This window comes from Bubalus kerabau, chromosome 17 (assembly GCF_029407905.1).
Source record: "Bubalus kerabau isolate K-KA32 ecotype Philippines breed swamp buffalo chromosome 17, PCC_UOA_SB_1v2, whole genome shotgun sequence".
NCBI classification, from domain to species: domain Eukaryota; kingdom Metazoa; phylum Chordata; class Mammalia; order Artiodactyla; family Bovidae; genus Bubalus; species Bubalus kerabau.
The window spans coordinates 46,583,283-46,602,863 of record NC_073640.1 but is presented as its reverse complement, the minus strand read 5'-3'; the positions used below and the strand labels follow the sequence as shown (position 1 = coordinate 46,602,863).

At 45.6% G+C, this 19,581-nt stretch overlaps 1 protein-coding gene across 3 annotated transcripts in view; it reads left to right on the top strand.

The window, feature by feature from the left end:
- Positions 1–19,581, top strand: part of CEP89 (centrosomal protein 89) — an 80,489-nt gene that overhangs the window by 1,412 nt on the left and 59,496 nt on the right. For all 3 annotated transcript variants that reach the window (XM_055553435.1, XM_055553434.1, XM_055553436.1), the window contains exons 2-4: positions 2,003–2,109; positions 9,944–10,102; positions 14,448–14,634. In XM_055553435.1, coding sequence (XP_055409410.1) covers positions 2,003–2,109; positions 9,944–10,102; positions 14,448–14,634 — 453 coding nt within the window. The remainder of the gene's footprint in view (positions 1–2,002; positions 2,110–9,943; positions 10,103–14,447; positions 14,635–19,581) is intronic.

The following is a 19,581-nucleotide window of genomic DNA, read 5'->3' as shown; positions in this document are numbered from 1 at the left end:
TGTGTTACTGAATTCCTACTGTGTGTGTGTGTGCCAGATACCCCACAATTGATTGAGAGCCTATGGCCACGCTGGCTAAAGGGTAGACAAACCCATAAGTCATTCAGCACAAAATGGTAAGGCAAAAAAATGCTCTAGTGGTGGGTACCAGGGAAGGGGCCGCAAAGTCAGCCCGGAGAGTTGACCTGGGCCTTGGGAGGAATAAGGAAGAAGAATTCCAGGTGGAGAAAACAGCATATACAAAAGGCCGACAAAGGATGAATCATCTGCTGTGTGGAAATGGGAAGGCAGTTTAGAGTGCCACAGCATGGAGATACCCTTACAGTAGCCATGAGGAGGGCCGGCCATTGCTGGGAACCAGCCGACAGCAGCCTCGGCAGCCTTCTGGGACACGAGAGGACATTTCTCTGTCAACGAGAGAGGGGGGCTGCCCACGGGAGTTTTCATGCTGGGTTGAGATAGGACCATCCTGTGTTTTAGAGACTGGAGGCAGGAGAACCATAGTTAGGAAGTGATTATCGTGGTACAGGGGAGATACACTCAGCCTGCTATAGGAGATTCACTCCATCAAAAAAATAAACAGAACTCACAAGGCCCTTTTGGAGGACCTACTGGATGCCATCCCCTGGGGATTCAAAGGTGAAGAAAAGGCTTTTTTGTCCTTGAGCCTCTGCCAGGCAGTGAGGGGTAGGAGAGGTGGCAGACAAGTGTATATCCTGGAGAATGGTGGCACACAGTGGCGGCTCTGCAGCACCTGCTCTTGGGGTTGGCTGTGCACAGGGACTGGGGGCGTGGGGGTGGGAAGGCCCGCTCATCCCTCGCTCCTGAAGGATGCTCAGACCCCTGGCTCTTCCCCTTGGTTGTGCCTCCCACTCCTTGGTACCTTGTGCCCATCCCAGCCTGACTAGTCTTTCCCAGGGCCAGTTTCAGTGGGTGCTTCTAAGTCACAAGATTTCCTTAGTCTGGTATCAAAATTCTTAAATGGAAACAGTCCTCACTGTGCCCCCAGCCAACTGTTCTAGCCACTCATCTCGGATGCCTGTGTGCTCCAGTGAACCGGAGTATTTATTTTCACCACACTGTCACTAATGTCTTGCTTCCTCCCTCTGTTCACATTGCTCCCTCCTCCTGGAATGTCTTTCTGCTCTGTTTCCTAAATGTGAAAGCAGTGGGCATCTCGAAGACCCCGTCTAAAAGCCCCGAGATTTTCTCCAACAGGACGTCAGTGGTCCCCTTGCTGGCCCCAGACCTGAGGGAGCCCTTCTGTCCGTGGGTCACCTCAGCACGTTGTCTTTATCTCTCCCGTGGCGCTTTCCATCATTCTGTGTCGTGTTATAAACAGCTGGGTGTTTTTCCTCTAGACTCTCCCTCCTTAAAGATGAGGACCAGGTTTCTTCAATGCTGTGATGACATTTTGCCTTTAGTAGGTTCACAGGAATGGCTGGTGCATGGAAAATGAAGATTGGGCTACACTCACAGACAGCCCTGCCTGAAGCCAGGTTGTCTGACTTTCATTGTGTGTAGGAACCAGTGTTTGTTACTTGCATCTTCAAGATAAACGACCTAAAATCCTTATTAAGCCCTTAACAGGTGTTAGGCAGTATGCTAAGTACCAGAGTTCCAGGGTTGATAAAGACAAGCAGGTTGTCTCAGGAAGCTTCTGTTCTGCAGGAGGGGAGGGAGGGGGCGGACAGCAGGTGAGTAGGGTCAGCAGGGGGCAGTGCTGGGAGCCACGTGGGGTGCTGGAGGGTGACTCTGGGTCATCGTCGGAGAAGCTGTTCTGAGGAAGGAAGGACGAGAGGGCCCCACAGTGGGCAGCTCCCTAGGTGGGCACGCTTGCCTGGCTAGATAGGGATGGAAGATGGCAGGGGGAGGATTGGGCCTTCTGATGGGACTAGATCCCTAGGTGACCAGGACAGGTGTCCCCTCCCAGACCCAGGGAGGGCGGGTCGCAGGACCTAGAGATGATCCCGCTGACCTCTGCCGGGTTTCATTTGCACAGAAACACATCATCCATGGCCTTCTCCCTGCAGCCAGCATCGCACCGAAGCCCGCTGTGCCCCGCACACCCCCTCCGCGCAGCCCCAACCCCTCTCCAGAGAGACCAAGGTGAGTCAGCTGAGCAGGCACCGAGGTTGCCCCTAAGCTCAGCCACCAAGCACTGGGTCCTGGAGCTGCTAAACGGGTAAGAAAATCAAAAGTAGAGTGATTAGGATCATGCCCTTTGAAATGCTCTCCTGGTTCCATAATGAAGCGCTTCATATGGTTTGTCCATGGGCTCATGGTCTGTGGACCATCAGGTTTGTGGAGTTCTCACATTTCCCGCCAGACTTCTTTGTCCATGGGATTCTCCAGGCAAAAATACTGGAGTGGGTTGCCATTTCCTCCTCCAAAGCAAATTTTCAAAATAGAAAACACTAAAGCCCAAACATTTTGGCGGAGAGTATGTTAAAAAGTATTTAAACTATGTACATAATTTTCTTTTTAAACTCAAGTCTGCCTTTCAGAAGAACTGCTTTGCAGGAAGGAAGGAGAAGCAAGTTCACGTGCCAAAGCCTGGGATTCCCCCTCCTCTGATGCTCCTGTCACACCAGAGAATGGACTTTCTTTTGTACTTAAGGCCCCTGCCTGTGTCCTCTTAAGATTTTGGACACAGAAGAATTTTAGATTATTCTTTATTCATAAAATACATGGATGCGTGGCCTTAGGGGTAGTACCTTTTTAGTGTTCTTTGAAACTGGAAATATTGTATGCCTCCTGGTGGCTCAGATGGTAAAGCATCTGCCTACAATGCCTACCTGGCATGTGGGAGACCCGGGTTCAATCCCTGGGTCAGGAAGATCTCCCGGAGAAGGAAATGGCAACCCCCTCCAGTATTCCTTGCCTGGAAAATCCCATGGATGGTGGAACCTGGTAGGCTGCAGTCCATGGGGTCGCAAAGAGTCGGACACGACTGAGCGACTTCACTCCCCCTCACTCCCTGATAATAAACACTTCAAAGTATTTTTGTGCTAAATCGCATCAGTCATGTCCGACTCTTTTGCAACCCCATGGACTGTAGCTCGCCAGGCTCCTCTGTCCAGGGATTTTCCAGGCAAGAATCCTGGAGTGGGTTGCCATGCCCTTTTGCCAGAGATCTTCCCGACACAGGGATCAGCCCTCATCTCTTACGTCTCTTGTATTGGCAGGCGGGTTCTTTACCACTAGCACCACCTGGGAAGCGAAGTATTTTTAGTGTTTGTTTTTTTCTTCAGTGCAATCTTGATAACAAGAATAGCCATTTATTAGTGTTTATTTTGTGCCAAGGATTCTGGTTAGTGCTTAAGAAGCCTTGTTTCATATCATCCTCTCAGCAAACCCGGGAGAAAGGTCCTGTTGGCGGCTCTTTTGGTTCAGGTGTTAGTCACTGACCTGGAGCCTCACGGTTGGTGGGTGGTGGTATTGCTGCGATGGGTTGTGGGTTTGTCTGGCTCTTCAGTTGTTGTGTGAACAACCCTTAAGTTGTGTCCGTAGAACCTAAATGTTTTTGGAGACTTCCCTGGTGGTCCAGTGTCTAAGACTCCGTGCTCCCAATGCAGGGGGCCCAGGTTCAATCCCTAGTCAGAGAACTGGATCCTACACTTTGTAACTAAGACCTGGCACAGCCAAATAAAAGCAAAAAAAAGAACTTAAATGTTTATGTAGCAGCTGCATTGTGGCCAGTGTGCTGTAGACTCATTAGAAAATCTCTATTGTCTCCTATGTTTTCCAAAAATATATTTCTGGATTGTAATTTTTTATGAGTCCCGAATAATCAACATAGTTTTGATAAATTTGGGCTATTTCTAGATAATTTTTTTTTTCTGAAAACTAACATTCACATTAATGTTATTCCACTGGCATGATTCCAGTTTGCACCTAGTATAACAGTGTCAGTTCAGTTCAGTCGCTCAGTCGTGTCTGACTCTTTGCGATCCCATGAATCGCAGCACGCCAGGCCTCCCTGTCCATCACCAATTCCCGGAGTTCACTCAGACTCACGTCCATCGAGTCAGTGATGCCATCCAGCCATCTCATCCTCTGTCGTCCCCTTCTCCTCCTGCCCCCAATCCCTCCCAGCATCAGAGTCTTTTCCAATGAGTCAACTCTTCGCATGAGGTGGCCAGAGTACTGGAGTTTCAGCTTTAGCATCATTCCTTCCAAAGAAATCCCAGGGCTGATCTTCAGAATGGACTGGTTGGATCTCCTTGCAGTCCAAGGGACTCTCAAGAGTCTTCTCCAACACCACAGTTCAAAAGCATCAATTCTTTGGCGTTCAGCTTTCTTCACAGTCCAACTCTCACATCCATACATGACCACTGGAAAAACCTTAGCCTTGACTAGACAGACCTTTGTTGGCAAAGTAATGTCTCTGCTTTTCAACAGAATTTAGTGTTTCCTCCTTCCCATCCTTTGCTACTGTTGTTACACATTTTATTCTGTATGTTGTAAATCCCAAAGCATATTGTTCTTATTTCTGCTTTAGACAGTCTTTTATCTTTTTTTTAAAGCAGTTTTATGATATAATGGATGTATAATCTTAGATATTTAAAATAAATACTTTGATAAGTTTTGATGTGTGTTCATACCCGTGAGACCATCACCGTCACTATCAAGATAATTACTGTACCTGTCTTCCCCTCCAGTTTCCTTGTGCCCCTCTCTAATTCCTCCCTCCCGCTCTCTCACTTCCCACATGTGAGCCCCACCCTCCCAGGCAGCCATCCACCTGCTTTCTGTCTCCATAGATTAGTCTACATTTTATAGTGTTTTATAGAATCGGAATTACACAAAACAATTATGCTGATTTCTCACACTCGGCATAATTATTTTGAGATTCATCCATATTGTTGTGAAATCGGTAATGCATCCTTGTAATTGCTGAATGGCATTCCATTATTGGAATATGCAATTGTCTGTCCATTCACCTGTCTATTCAGTAACTGGTGGGCTGATTCTCTACTAGAAATAAAGCTGCTGTGAATATTTGTGCATAAATCTTTGGCCCTGTGCTTCATTTCTCTTGTGAAAGTATCTAGGAATGGAATGACTGAATCATGTAGTTGTTGTTCAGTCGCTAAGTCGTGTCTGACTCTTTACAACCCCATTGACTGCAGCACCCCAGGCTCCTCTGCCCTCCACTATCTCTCAGAATTTTCTCAAATTCGTGTCCACTGAGTCAGTAATGCTGTCTAACCATCTCATGCTCTGCCGTCCCCTTCTGCTTTTGCCTTCCTTCTGCTTTTGCCTTCCTTCTTTTTTCCCACCAGGGTCTTTTTCAGTGAGTCGGCTCTTCTTATCAGGTGGCCAAAATATTGGAGCTTTAGCTTCAGCATCAGTCCTTCCAGTGAATATTCAGGGTTGATTTCTTTTAGGATTGACTGGTTTGATCTCCTTGCAGTCCAAGGGCCTATTGAGTCTTCTCCAATGGCACAGTTCAAAAATATCCCCTCTTTGCCACTCAGCCTTCTTTACTATCCAACTGTCACATCCGTACATGACTACTGGAAAGACCATAGCTTTGACTATACGGACCTTTGTCAGCACAGTGATGTCTCTGCTTTTTAATAGGCTGACTAGGTTGGTCATAACTTTCCTTCCAAGGAGACAGTGTCTTTTAATTTCATGGCTGCAGTCACCATCTGCAGTGATTTTAGAGCCCAAGAAAATAAAATCTGCCACTACTTCCACTTTTCCCCCTTCTATTTGCCATGAAGTGATAAGTGATGGGACTGGATGCCATGATCTTTGTTTTTTGAATGTTGACTTTCAAGCCAGCTTTTTCACTTTCATCTTTCACACTCATCAGGAGGCTCTTTAGTTCCTCTTCACTTTCTGCCGTTAGAGTGGTATCAGCTGCATATCTGAGGTTGTTGGTATTTCTGTCAGCAATCTTGATTCCAACTTGTGATTCATCCAGCCTGGCATTTCACATGATGTACTCTGCATAAAAGTTAAATAAGCAGGATGGCAATATACAGCCTTGACGTACTCCTTTCCCAATTTGGAACCAGTCAGTTGTTCCATGTCCAGTTCTAGCTGTTCCTTCTCAACCTGCACACAAGTTTCTCAGGAGACAGGTAAGGTCTGGTATTCTCATCTCTTGACGAATTTTCCACAGTTTGGTGTGATTCACACAGCCAAAAGCTTTAGCATAGTCAGGATATATTTAACCTATTAAGAAACTGCCAAACTGTTTCCCAAATTATTAGTCTATGTGTAGTCCTACCAGCACAGTGTGAGTTTCCATTTCTTCATATCCTTACCAACACTTTGGTCAGGTGTGTGTGTGTGGTTTTATAGTTTTATTTGACGATTAGGTATTAGTTCTCGTTCATGTTGACTGTATAGAGATTTTTTATAATCTTTTTAAAAAACATTTATTTGGCTGCACAGGGTCTTCATTGCATCGTGTGGGATCTTTTGTTGTGGTGCGCGGACTCTGTAGCCGTGGCAGTCGGCACGTGGGCTTAGTAGCCACGTGGCGTGTGGGATCTTCATGACCTGACCGAGGATAGAACCTGTGTCCTCTGCGTTGCAAGGTGGATTCTTAACTACTGGACCACCAGGAAAGCCCCCTGTTCGTAGGTTTTTGAAGGTGGTGACAGATGCATAGGTAACAATGTCCAGAGCTTGTTTGGTGAATCTTGATCTTCATTACGCCTTCTGGACAACCGCACTGATAAAGTATAGGACATACCTTATCCCTTTGACCCAGACAGTTCTGTTGAGCCTGGACTCAATGTGCACATCTGTATAGTTCCTGTCAACTTCCTGGAAAATTCCTGGATCTCTTCAAGGGGTCCCAGGCCACCTTTCTTGAAGCTGGTTTCCTGGATGTGCTTGTGAATGCTGGTGGGTTACTCTCTGGTCGCCACCTTGTTGATGGCAGACTGGCCTCTTCTTCTCGCCATCTCTCTTTGTGGGAGCCGTTGTGCCAGGTCCAGGTTGAAGGGATTATCTTGGCCAATCTTTTAACTTTTGGACACTCTAATAGGTGTGTGGTGGTATCCTTATGTTTCTGTTTTGCATTTCTCTACTAACTAATGGTGTTGAGCATCTTTTGATGTGCTCATTTGCCCTTGTATAACTTTCTTGGTAAAGTATCTGTTAACATCTTTTGCCCACTTGAAAAAATTGAATTGTTTTCCTATTCAGTTCCATTCGGTTGCTCAGTCGTGTCCAATTCTTTGTGACCCCATGGACTACAGAACGCCGGGCTTCCCTGTCCATCACCAACTCCCAGAGCTTGCTCAAACTCATGTCCATCGAGTCAGTGATGCCATCCAAGCATCTCATCCTCTTTCGTCCCCTTCTCCTCCTGCCCTCATCTTTCCCAGCATTAAGGTCTTTTCCAATGAGTCATCTCTTCTTATCAGGTGGCCAAACTATTGGCGCTTCAGCTTTAGCATCAGTCCTTCCAGTGAATATTCAGGATTGATTTCCTTTAGGATTGACTGTTACTGAGTATAAAATAGGTTCTTTATCAAATACGTGATTTGCAAATATTTTCTTCTCATCTGTGGCTTGTCTTTTCATTTTCTTAACAGTTTTGCAGAGAACAGAAATTCTTAATGTTTATGAAGTTCAACTTGTCAACTTTTTCTTTTATAGATCAAGATTTCAGTACCATATCTAAAAAATATTTGCCTACCCAAGGTCATAAAGCATTTTTTCCTATAGCTTCTTCTAGAGGTTTTATACTTTTAGCCTTTACATTTAGGTCTATGATGCATTTTGAGTTAATTTTTGCATATGGTGTGCAAGGTGTGGATTCAAGTTCACTTTAAAAAAATATATAATTCCATTGTGTTTATTTATTTTTAAAAATGTTTTTATTTACTTATTTATTTTTGGCTGCACTGGGTCTTCGTTTCAGCAGACAGGATCTTTTTTTGTTGCAGTGTGCAGGCTTCTCTAGCTGTGGCACATGCACAAGCGAGCTCCAGAGCATGGGCTCAGCAGTTGCAGTTCAAGGGCTTAGATGCCTGGGGGCATGTGGAATCTTAGTTCCGCAACCAGGGATTGAACCTTCATCCCCTGCATTGGAAGATGGATTCTTAACCACTGGACTGCCAGGGAAGTCTTTTTTGCATGTGGGTGGCCAGTTGTTCTAGCACCATTTGATGGAAGTTATTTATTGGGCAGGTAACTAATTACACCAAAACTTGATGGCTTTTTTTTTTTCCTGCCATGCTGAGCAGCTTGTGGGATCTTAGTTCCCTGAACAGGGATTGAACCCAGGTCCTTGACAGTGAATGTGAGGAGTCCTAACCACTGAACCGCCAGGGAATTCCTAAAACGTAGTGACTTAAAACATGAAACAATCCCTTTTTTAATCACAGATCTTACTATTCTCTTTTTTTTCCCCCCCTCTGTGTTTCATTTGGGTTATTTTCTATTGTTTTACCTTCAGGTTTCACTCATTTTTATGCAATATGTAACCTAACTGTTAACCCCATCTGGTGTAATTTCCATCTCCTGAAGTTCAGGTCTATTTAATAATATTCCATGTCCCTGCTTAGCTTTTTGAACATGTGAAACACAATTATAATAACTGTCTTAATGTCTGTCTCTGCCGCTTCTAATGTGAGTTCAGTTCTGGATGGGTTTTGCTTGATTATTCTCTTCATGTTTTTCTGTCTGCATGTCTGGTTATCTTTGATTGCATGCTAGACACTGTTGTGAGTTTCACCTTGCTGAGTGCTGGATATTTTTGTATTCCTGTAAGTCTAGTTGAATTTTGTTCTGGGATACAATTAAATGACTTGGAACTGATCTTTTGGGTCTTGCTTTTCTGCCTTGTTAGGCAGGGTCAGAGCAGTGTTCAGTCTCGGGCTGTTCATTCTCCTCTGCTTTCAGAGTGCTGTACCCAGTGTCCCCTGAATTGCAGTGTTTTCCCATCTGTCTGGTGGGAACAGGCGCTGTCCTCAGCTGTGTGTAAGCATCTGGCGCTGTTCCTCCCATCCTCCTGGCTGGGTCTCCCCCACCCTGGGCAGTGTCCTTGCACTCCCGCACCAAGGAGCATTGTGCTGAGCTCTCAGTGGGGCCTCTTCGGGTTTATGGAGTTCTCTCAGTTCAGCTCTGTCCTCTCTGGTACTCTGTCCTGCAGATTCTATCTGCCCTGGTGTTCCCTGACTCTCCACTCCATTCCCACAACTCAGGAGAGTCTGTCCGGCTCCACCTCATTTCCTCCTCTCTCTGCTGTAACCTGGACATTCTCTCAGGCAGTAAGCTGGGACAATTAATTGTTTATTTTGATTTTTCACGTGGGAGGGTAAACGTGTTATTCTGTCTTTCCTGTATTATAGGGCTTCCCTGGTGGCTCAGATGGTAAAGAATCTGCCTGCAGTGCAGGAGATTCAGGTTTGACCCCTGGGTTGGAAAGATCCCCTGGAGAAAGGAATGGCTGCCCACTCCAGTATTCTTGCCTGGAGAATTGCATGGGCAGAGGAGCCTGGCAGGCTCCATGGGATTGCAAAGAGTCAGACACGACTGAGCGACTAACACTTTCACACTTTCCTGTGTTATATTTTTGAATAATTTGCAAGACTTTCAAAATCCTTTTCCTTTCTTTTATATCTTTTTATTTCTCTCTTTTTTTTCCATTCCAGTCTTTCATTCTAATAGGAACCCTACCTGAATATAGACTGCTTGGATCACAGACCTGGTTTCATCTTGCATTAACTAGGAAAGCTTAGAGAAGTCATTTAACGTCTGTGAAAAACGGAGATGACAAATTATCTGTTCACGCAGAGAATGAAGTGCTGGCACACAGCCGGCTGACTACAGGCATGTAGTCAGTGGATAGGCTCTGAACACTGGAGAGCTGAAAGAAACCTTGATTAAGTCACCTGTCCTGTTGTTCAGCCTTCAGCTTGAGGGTCCGTGTCTCACTGACTCACTGGGGTGATTCTGTCCACAGGTCTGCTCTGGCCGCAGCCATTCTAGCGACAACACTGACTGGCCGGACCGTTGCCATTCCTCAGCCTCGCCGGAGAGCCCACTCTGAGAGCGACATGACCTCCATGGAAAAGGACAGTTTGATCGAGCCCTACGCCACTACCTCAGAGCTGAGGCATCAGTAAGGACTGTGTCCCGGGCTCAGCTTCCTCTCAAGGCAGAGGGGGAGCAGCTCTGTGTGGGGGGGTGTGTGTGTGTGTGTGCACGCGCGCATGTGGTTGTGACTAGAGCTTAGCATGCAGGTTTTCATCACCAGTGTCAAAGAAATAGTGTCCTGGAACATTAATCAGTCTTCCTGCTGCTGCTAAATCACACCAGTCGTGTCCGGCTCTGTGCGACCCTATAGACGGCAGCCCACCAGGCTCCCCCGTCCCTGGGATTCTCCAGGCAAGAACACTAAAGTGGGTTGCCATTTCCTTCTCCAATGCATGAAAGTGAAAAGTGAAAGTGAAGTCACTCAGTTGTGTCCGACTCTGTGCGACCCCATAGACGGCAGCCCACCAGGCTCCCCCGTCCCTGGGATTCTCCAGGCAAGAATACTGGAGTGGGTTGCCATTTCCTTCTCCAGTGCATGAAAGTAGAAAGTGAAAGTGAAGTCGCTCAGTCAGGTCCGACTCTTCGCGACCCCATGGACTAGCCTACCAGGCTCCTCTGTCCATGGGATTTCCCAGGCAAGAATATTGGAGTGGGTTGCCATTGCCTTCTCTGAATCAGTCTTGAATTGTATCCAAACTTTCCCCAGAGTGGATCTTGTTAAATTAGAGCTTATGAAGACGCTGGTTGCTTTCATGGCAGCACCGAGACCATGAATCCACTGCTTTTAGCCATAACCGTAGATGGCGAGAGTTGTCAGTCACAACTTCTCATGAGTGTCCTCTCTGAACAGTCACACTGTTGAATTTACCTTTGTTGATGCCTGTACTGTAACCATTTTTCTTTAACATCATTTTCTCTATTGCTTGAGCTGGGTTAGCGCTGACATAGGGCTAAGGATCAGGAAGGTTTCCTCCCGAGGGAGGAGGCATTGGGGAAGAGCTGTGGGATGTACAGGAACCAGCTGGGAATGGCCTGAGGGCTGGGAGTTGGTCAGCATGGTGCAGTTCAGTTCAGTTCAGTCGCTCAGTCGCTCAGTCGTGTCTGACTCTGCGACCCCACGAATCGTAGCACACCAGGCCTCCCTGTCCATCACCAGCTCCCGGAGTTTACTTAAACTCATGTCTATCGAGTTGGCAATGCCATCCAGCCATCTCATCCTCTGTCGTCCCCTTCTCCTCCTGCCCCCAATCCCTCCCAGCATCAGAGTCTTTTCCAATGAGTCAACTCTTCGCATGAGGTGGCCAAAGTACTGGAGTTCCAGCTTCAGCATCATTCCCTCCAAAGAAATCCCAGGGCTGATCTCCTTCAGAATGGACTGGTTGGATCTCCTTGCAGTCCAAGGGACTCTCAAGAGTCTTCTCCAACACTACAGTTCAAAAACATCAATTCTTCAGCACTCAGCTTTCTTCACAGTCCAACTCTCACATCCATACATGACCACTGGAAAAACCATAGCCTTGACTAGACGAACCTTTGTTGGCAAAGTAATGTCTCTGCTTTTTAATATGTTATCCAGGTTGGTCTTTCCAAGGAGTAACTTTCCTTCCAAGGAGTAAGCGTCTTTTAATTTCATGGCTGCAGTCACCATCTGCAGTGATTTTGGAGCCCCCAAAAAATAAAGTCTGACACTGCTTCCACTGTTATCCCCTCTACTTCCCATGAAGTGATGGGACCAGATGCCATGATCTTCGTTTTCTGAATGTTGAGCTTTAAGCCAACCTTTTTACTCTCCTCTTTCTCCTTCATCAAGAGGCTCTTTAGCTCCTCTTCACTTTCTGCCATAAGGGTGGTGTCATCTGCATATCTGAGGTTATTGATATTTCTCCCAGCAGTCTTGATTCTAGCTTGTGCTTCTTCCAGCCCAGAGTTTCTCATGATGTATGCTGCATATAAGTTAAATAAGCAGGGTGACAGTATATAGCCTTGATGTACTCCTGGAGTAACAGGCAAATTTGGCTTTGGAGTTCAGAATGAAGCATGGTGCAGGGATGAGCTTTTTAGACAGAGAAGAAGGAGGAGGACACACGTGAGCATCTGAAGAGGAGGATATTTGTGGCTGGGAGGAGTCAAGTGAGGTGGGGAGTCATCTGAGATGGTGCTGGAGGAGTGGGCAGGTTTAGGGGACCTTTGGCGTCCTGTTCCAAGTTTTGGAGTCTCCTCGAGGAGCAGTGAGAAGATGCTTTAAGAGCTCGTGGGGTTGGAGTGGGGATTACATCACCAGATTTGACTTTTATCTGCTGTGTGTATTCAATTTTGATATTTGAGGGTTTTTTTTTTAAACATACCAAGAAATTCTATATTTTTTATGTAGTAAGAAGTATCATTGTTTGTAGTTCTGACATTATTATAAAATCTAGAAAGATTTTCCTTATTGCAGCGTTATACAAATGCTCACATATTTCCTTCTAGGATGTTGGTGGTTTAGTTGGTAAGTCGTGTCCGACTCTTTCAACCCCATGGACTGTAGCCCGCCAGGCTCCTCTGTCCATGAGATTTTCCTGGCAAGAATACTGGAGTGGGTTGCCATTTCCCCCTCCAGGGGATCTTCCAGACCCAGGCATTGAACCCGGGTCTCCCGCATCGCAGATGGATTCCGGTATTGCAGGTGGATTCTTCACTGATTGAGCTACACTTATGGAGAAAGAAATGGCAACCCACTCCCGTGTTCTTGCCTGGAGAATCCTAGGGACGGGGGAGCCTGGTGGGCTGCCGTCTCTGGGGTTGCACAGAGTCGGACACGACTGAAGCTATTTAACAGTAGCAGCAGGATGTGTTTATACTTTTGGTTTTTGCATTTTAATCTTGATTCCATTTTTGAGATGTTTGAGTATAGCCTGTTTTTCTCCTGCTGAGAATTTATACTTTGGCTGAATAAGAGCTGAAGATGAGGAAGTGATTCTGAAATTCACTGAAAAGAATAATCAGATAAGACCGTAAAAGGGTATCTGGAGGGGAAGAATGTTGACTCAGGGAGGGCTGCGTTAGCCCCAGCATATTTTAAGGCATATTGAAGTAGTTAAAGGAGTGTTGGATCAGCGATAAGAGGTGCACAAGAATGCCCTGAGGTGAGCCTACTGTTTGCAGGGATATTGAAACTCTAATAGAGGCAGCCCCACAGATCAAAGGGAAAGGACAGGATTCAACAGTTTATTCGTTAGCAGCATTAGAAAAAAATCAGGTTTCAGCCTTGCGTAATTCATGCACCAAAACATTCCTATTGAATGAAAGGCTTAATTTGTATATACGTAGAAATGTCACGAAATCCTATATCCAGTCTAATCAAACCTCTCAGAAGGAGATGACTACTGTTTACTTCTGAGCTAAGAATTTGGAAGGTTAAAAAAAATTTTTTAGTTTTAAATCATCTGTATGTTAAAAAAATTTACATAGCCAAAATAAAATCAACAGAATTGGGAAAATATTTCTAGTAAATACAAAGTCAGAGTTTTAATATTTGTAGGTGGATAAGTTCATTTCATATTGGAATGGATGTACTAGAATCAGAGTAGATGAAGGGACAAAGGACATGAGCAGACAATTCACAGTAGAAGAACCAAGACTCACACACAAATATATGGAAAAACACCCAGTCTCAGTAAGAAATGCACATTTTTGCAGTGAGGTTTACATTCTTTGGACTTCCCTTGTGGCTTAGCTGGTAAAGAATCTGCCTGCAATGCAGGAGACCTGGGTTCAATCCCTGGGTTGGGAAGATCCCCTGGAGAAGGAAAAGGCTACCCACTCCAGTATTCTGGCCTGGAGAATTCCATGGGCCATACAGTCCATGGGATTGCAAAGAGTCAGACACAACTGAGCGAGTTTCACTTCACTTACATTCTTTTGGCAAGTTTTAGACAATTATTACTGATGTAGTCACAGGTTGGGGAAGTGATTCTATGTGGATGCATGTGGACCTGTGAAATGTTCATACTGCTTGACTCAGCCTTTCTCCATATGGTTGTTTTATGGGATGAATCCTCAATACAGAAGAGATTGCACGCTGATGTTCATTGCAGAGCTGTTTGTGTCGGTAAAAACTGGGGGGGAGGGAACCTAAGGGGAATCGCTGACTGAACTGATGTATCTACTCGAGTCTGACTTTAAAGACTTATTAACAAGGAGGCAAATTGTATATGTATACAGTGATTATAACTGTAAAAATCTAGGTGAAAAACTGGAAAGAAATTCTACCAGTGTACAGAGAGATGGAACAGCAGATGGTTTCACCCTTTAGCTGCTGACTGTTTTGTCGTGTGGTCCCAGTACGTCACAGGGGGACTTGGAGGCGGTGCATTTACTACATGTATATAAACCAGTGTGAGGTGTTAAGCGGCTTGTTCTTTATCTTGATCTTGAATGTTCTAATACAGACCACACTGGCAGAATGAAACGGGAAGAAGATCTTCTCTGCCATCCTTTGAAATGCTGGGCTATGAGGAGGACGAGGACACTGACTCGCACCTGTCGTCCAGCCGCAGGCAGTCTGGAGACGCCAGCGCTCGCAAGGAAGAGGGAAGTCTCTGCGACGCCATGTATGCCGCGCCACACAGAAACCAGGTGCTTCCTGCCTTCTAGCGTTTCTTCTACACTCTGACATTAACTCACAGGAAATTGTACCGAGTGCACTAGAAAATAGGTCCCTTTTCTCTCTTCGGCTGTTAGTGGCTTGTTGTTTGGGGGCTTATTTTTTATTTTTTATCATTGGTCCAGTCTCATTTTCTACCTTATTAGGCTAAAATTTAAAACTCTTTCCTTTATCTTTCAAGACAAGTCCTTCAGAAACAGAAACATCTATCTTCACGTCTTTAACATAGATTTCCATCTGATGCTAGTCATCCTGCTCTTTCCTTTGTGACCCCGTGGGCTGTAGCCTTCCAGGCTTCTCTGTCCATGGGGATTCTCCAGGCAAGAATCCTGGAGCGGGTTGCCATGCCCTCCTCCAGGGGATCTTCCCAACCCAGGGATCAAACCCAGGTCTCCTGCACTGCAGACAGATTCTTTACTGTCTGAGCCACCAGGGAAGCCCAAGAATACTGGAGTGGGTAGCCTATCCCTTCTCCAGGGGAACTTCCCGACCCAGGAATTGAACCAGAGTCTCCTGCATCGCAGGTGGATTCTTTACCAGCTGAGCTACTCAGGAAGCCCAAAATTTAAAACTCCTTCCTTTATCTTTCAAGACAAATTTTTCAGAAACAGAGAGAAACGTCTTCCTGTCTTTAACGTAGGTTTCCATCCAGTGCTGGTCATCCTGCTCTGTCCTTTGACTGCCCCCTCCCTGAGCTGATTTTCCTGTCACTTTTCCGTATGTGTACGTTGCAGTGTTTCTTCAGACTCATGCCTGACAAGGAGCATCATCACGTGTCTCTCCACAGTAGCTGACATTCTTAGGGTGCATGTGTGAGTGTCTCGTTCAAGCTCTTACATGCGCTCATCTCTGGCTGGCTGGGTGACCTGGGTTCTATTTCAGCCCTGTAGGGGGTTTCCCTGGTGGCTCAGATGGTAAAGAGTCTGCCTGCATTGTGGGAGACCCGGGTTTGATCCCTGGGTCGGGAAGATGCCCTAGAGAAGGAAATGGCAACCCACTCCAGTATTCTTGCCTGGAAAATTCCATGGACAGAGAAGCCTGGTGGGCTACAGTCCATGGGGTTGCAAAGAGTCGGACATGACTGAGTGACTTCACTTCACATGCTGGGGAGCCGAGATACCTCTCTGGTTGAAGGAGCCTGGTTCTCCACCGTTGGCCACATGCCCTGGTTTAAACTCTTGTGTTCCCAGGGTTTTGAAAGCTGGAATAGCACCATTTCTTTAATGGCAAAAGACAACACCGTAATTCCTTTTTCCTTTCTCTCTTTTTTCTCTTTTTCACCATCACTATAACATGTTACTTGTCGTGACTCTACTTAAAGACTTGCAATGTCAAACTATGTTCATACTGATTTTATTTCTATTGATTATCCTCCACTACTTTGAATTACATTTTAGATGGTCCTAGGGAAATTATTTTGTGGAATCCTTATGTATTTCAGAAACTAGCCATCACTTTCTAGCATATACAGGCTTTAACATGCAGAGTTAGGTTTCTCCACAGCAAAGAGCCCTGGATAGGCAGACAGGTGCCAAGAGCCCAAAAAGGTCTCCTGCAGTGCTCTGAAAGGCTTGTGTGAGCGCCCACCACCCCTCAAGGCTGCACACTTCCTGGCTGGTATTTTGGACCCAGACTATAGGTAGAGCTGTAGCACTCAACTCTTGTGGACATGTGCTAGGAAAATTGGGAGTGAAGCTTGCTGCCACATTTACCTGAGTGGAGAGAGATAACAGTGACCTCCACAAGCTCCTTTGTTGTTAATCGAACATAAAATTTTATTTTTCAGGCCAGTGTGTCTTGGTGGCTCAAGGACCCATGTACAGTACAGAAATTTGCTTTAAAAATTTGGAAAGTAGAGCAAGGCAACGAACAGTGCCAAGGATTAGAGAGGATGCGGAGAAGCCGTGGGAGTGGGAGTTGGCACCACCATTGTCGGGGGGACTGTTTGACGCCGTCTATTAAAGCTCAACAGGTGCATTTTCCATAGCCAGGCACCCCCACAGTTGAGATATAGAGCATAATGTAACTCATTAGTGTTCTCATTCTCCAGGATGAGCAAGTACTGACATCTTATCTTTTTTTTTTTTTTTTTTCCTTCCAATTTTTAGTAAAAGAAAACTATGGTTAGGGTTGAAATCTTTGTCTCCCATCTGCTTCATCCCTGGAAGGCCATCTCCTCCTGGATTTGGGGTGTGTTCTGGAAGTCTGTTTTTATTCTTTTGCTGCAAATATCAGGAAACAAATTTGTTACTATATGTATATATATTTAATTGTGCAAAGGTCACCATACAGGAACCCATCTTTCCTCCTCTCAGGTTTGTAGTTTTTTGAGTTGCATACACATTATTTATCTGCTCACCTACTGGTGAACATCTAGATTATTCCATTGCACACTTGATACGTGTATCCCAGTGGGTGTTGCCAAATTGTTCTCCAAAGCAGTAGTTCCCATTTGCCTTCCCAGCAGCAGTGTGTGGGTGCAGGTCTCCACCTTTCGGCACACGCCAGCCAAGAGGAAAGCCTTTCCTCAGTGCAGCCCAGGGGTGGAGCCAGAGGTGGAGTGTTAGTAAGTGATTGCGGTTGAAAGGTCTCATCATAACCTGCAGAGGAACGAATGAAAGGGCCCTGAAGCTGGAAAGGGATTTGTTTCCCACAGTCTCAGGATTAGTACCCCAAGGGGAAGAAGACACGTTGACTTTTTCTGAGCATTTGGTATCTTCCCTGGTGGCTCAGTCAGTAAAGAATCAGCCTGTAACACAGGAGACCTGGGTTCGATCCCTGGGTCGGGAAGATTCCCTGGAGAAGGGAATGACAACCTACTGCAGTGTTCTTACTTGGAGAATTCCATGGACAGAGGAGCCTAGCAGGCTACAGTCCTTGGAGTCACAGAGAGTTGGACATGGCTGAGTGGCTAACACACACACACATGTGCACAGGCAGCTCACACATGCCATTTCATTTACTTCACACCTGTGTGGGTACGTGTGAGAGAACAGGATAAATGACTTGCCCAGGATCATCCAGCCCACCACCCAGTGGCAGAGGCAGGATTCGGATCAGGACAACCCGTTTCTCCTGTTTAGAATCAGAATTTGTGTTGACAGTCCTTGAGCCTCTCAAGACTGTTAGCTAGACCTAAAGACTTTTGTTTGTCTTTGAGGATTAAAATACGTATCTTTGAAGAGCATGGGTGTGTGGCGCATAAAAAACTGCTGTTTGATCACTAGATGGCGCTAGCAGTGAAGGAGACACTGCCTATGGAGTATGTTTTAGTTTTTATTTTTTAATTATTATTTTTACTGTAGACACTTACTTCTAATTTGCTCCTTAGTTTTACTATAAGCATTTTGTAATCTCAGGTAAATAATTTATGCCTTAATTCTTTTCAATCAAAACTAGTAAGATAAGGACACAGACCAGCCCAGGTCAGGCAGTTTGGGTATAAGTCTCTGCCTCACACCTCTCTCTGTGTTTCAGGGTAGTTTGGGCAAACATCTTCGTGCGAAGTGTGCACCCTCCCAGACATGGCCTAGCAAATGGAAAGCAAGTCTTGTTTTCAGCAGTTTTCTTGTTGGTGCCACAAAAAGTAAGGCTGGAGGGGAAGCGGGCTGTGTGAATGTGTGGTCAGTTTGCACGATACCAGAGCCCAGCAACAAGAGCAGTGCCGGGACATCAGAAACCCGAGTCCAAGTCCGGCTTCTCTGCTTCCCAGGTATATGACTTGGGAAGTCAGATAACCTCCCTGTGCCTCAGCGCCTCCATCCTGTAAAGGACTATCAGCGTGGACACTGTCTTTGGGTTGGTAAATAATTTGACATCTATTTGTCCAGCATCTATCTGATGAGTACCAGGCATGTGCTAGGTGCTGGAGAATCAGTACAAGGCTCCCTAGTCCCAAAGTTAAGTTAATCGATTAGAATTATGATGAATGTTACGAAGGAAGGGTACTTGGCCGCGTGGGACCATATATAACCTTTCTGAGACCACCGCGGAGAGTAACAGCAGAGAAGGGGTTGCAGCCTTTCTTCTCTCATTTGAGGTCACTTGATTTTTCTGCCTGATAACTTTTGTAGGTTCATTTTTATCGTTTGAAGTTCAGTAATTTCACTAGGATTAACAATGGTGTTTATTATTTTCTGTCCTTTTTTCCTGAAATTTAGTTTACATAATTCTGAAGACATGGATTTTCCACCTCCCTTTTTTTATTTTCTGGGAAATATTTTCCTCCCCTCTTTTATTTTATCTTTGACTGGTTTCATCGTCGGTTCATTCCGTTCTCCTTTGGGAACACGAGATATGCATTTGTTGGGTCTCCTTTATTTGCCTTCCATGTCTGGTATCTTTTCTCTAATCCCTTGTCCCTGCATTCTCTTCTCAACATCACTTTGTGTGATTTCCTCTGTGTACCCTTATCCCTCTCAGCGCCTTGTCACTGTGTTTTATGGCTTCTTGGCACCCACTCCGGTATCCTTGCCTGGAAAATTTCATGGACAGAGGAACCTGGCAGACTACAGTCCATGGGGTTGTGAAGGGACAGACATGACTGAGCAGCTGAGCATGCATACAGTATAACTTTTACCTCTGTATTTATTTCATTTTGCCTTTTGCTTTTTTGAGTTCTGCTGATTTATGTCACATGTTTTTCTGTGGCCTCATCACTTTTTTTTTCCTGCAGAAATATTTTTGCTTGTTTATTGGGCTGCACTGGGTCTTCGTTGTGGCACAAGGGATCTTTAGTTGGGGCATGTGGGATCTAGGTCCCTGACCAGGGATGAACCCGGGCCCCCTGCATTGGGAGTGTGGAGTCTTAGCCACTGGGCCACCAGGAAGTCTTGCATTATCACTTTTCTTGATCTCCTGGGTCTCTTCTTTTATTCCTCATGTCAGTCTGTGCTGTTTCTAGCTTCTTTGAGAGTACA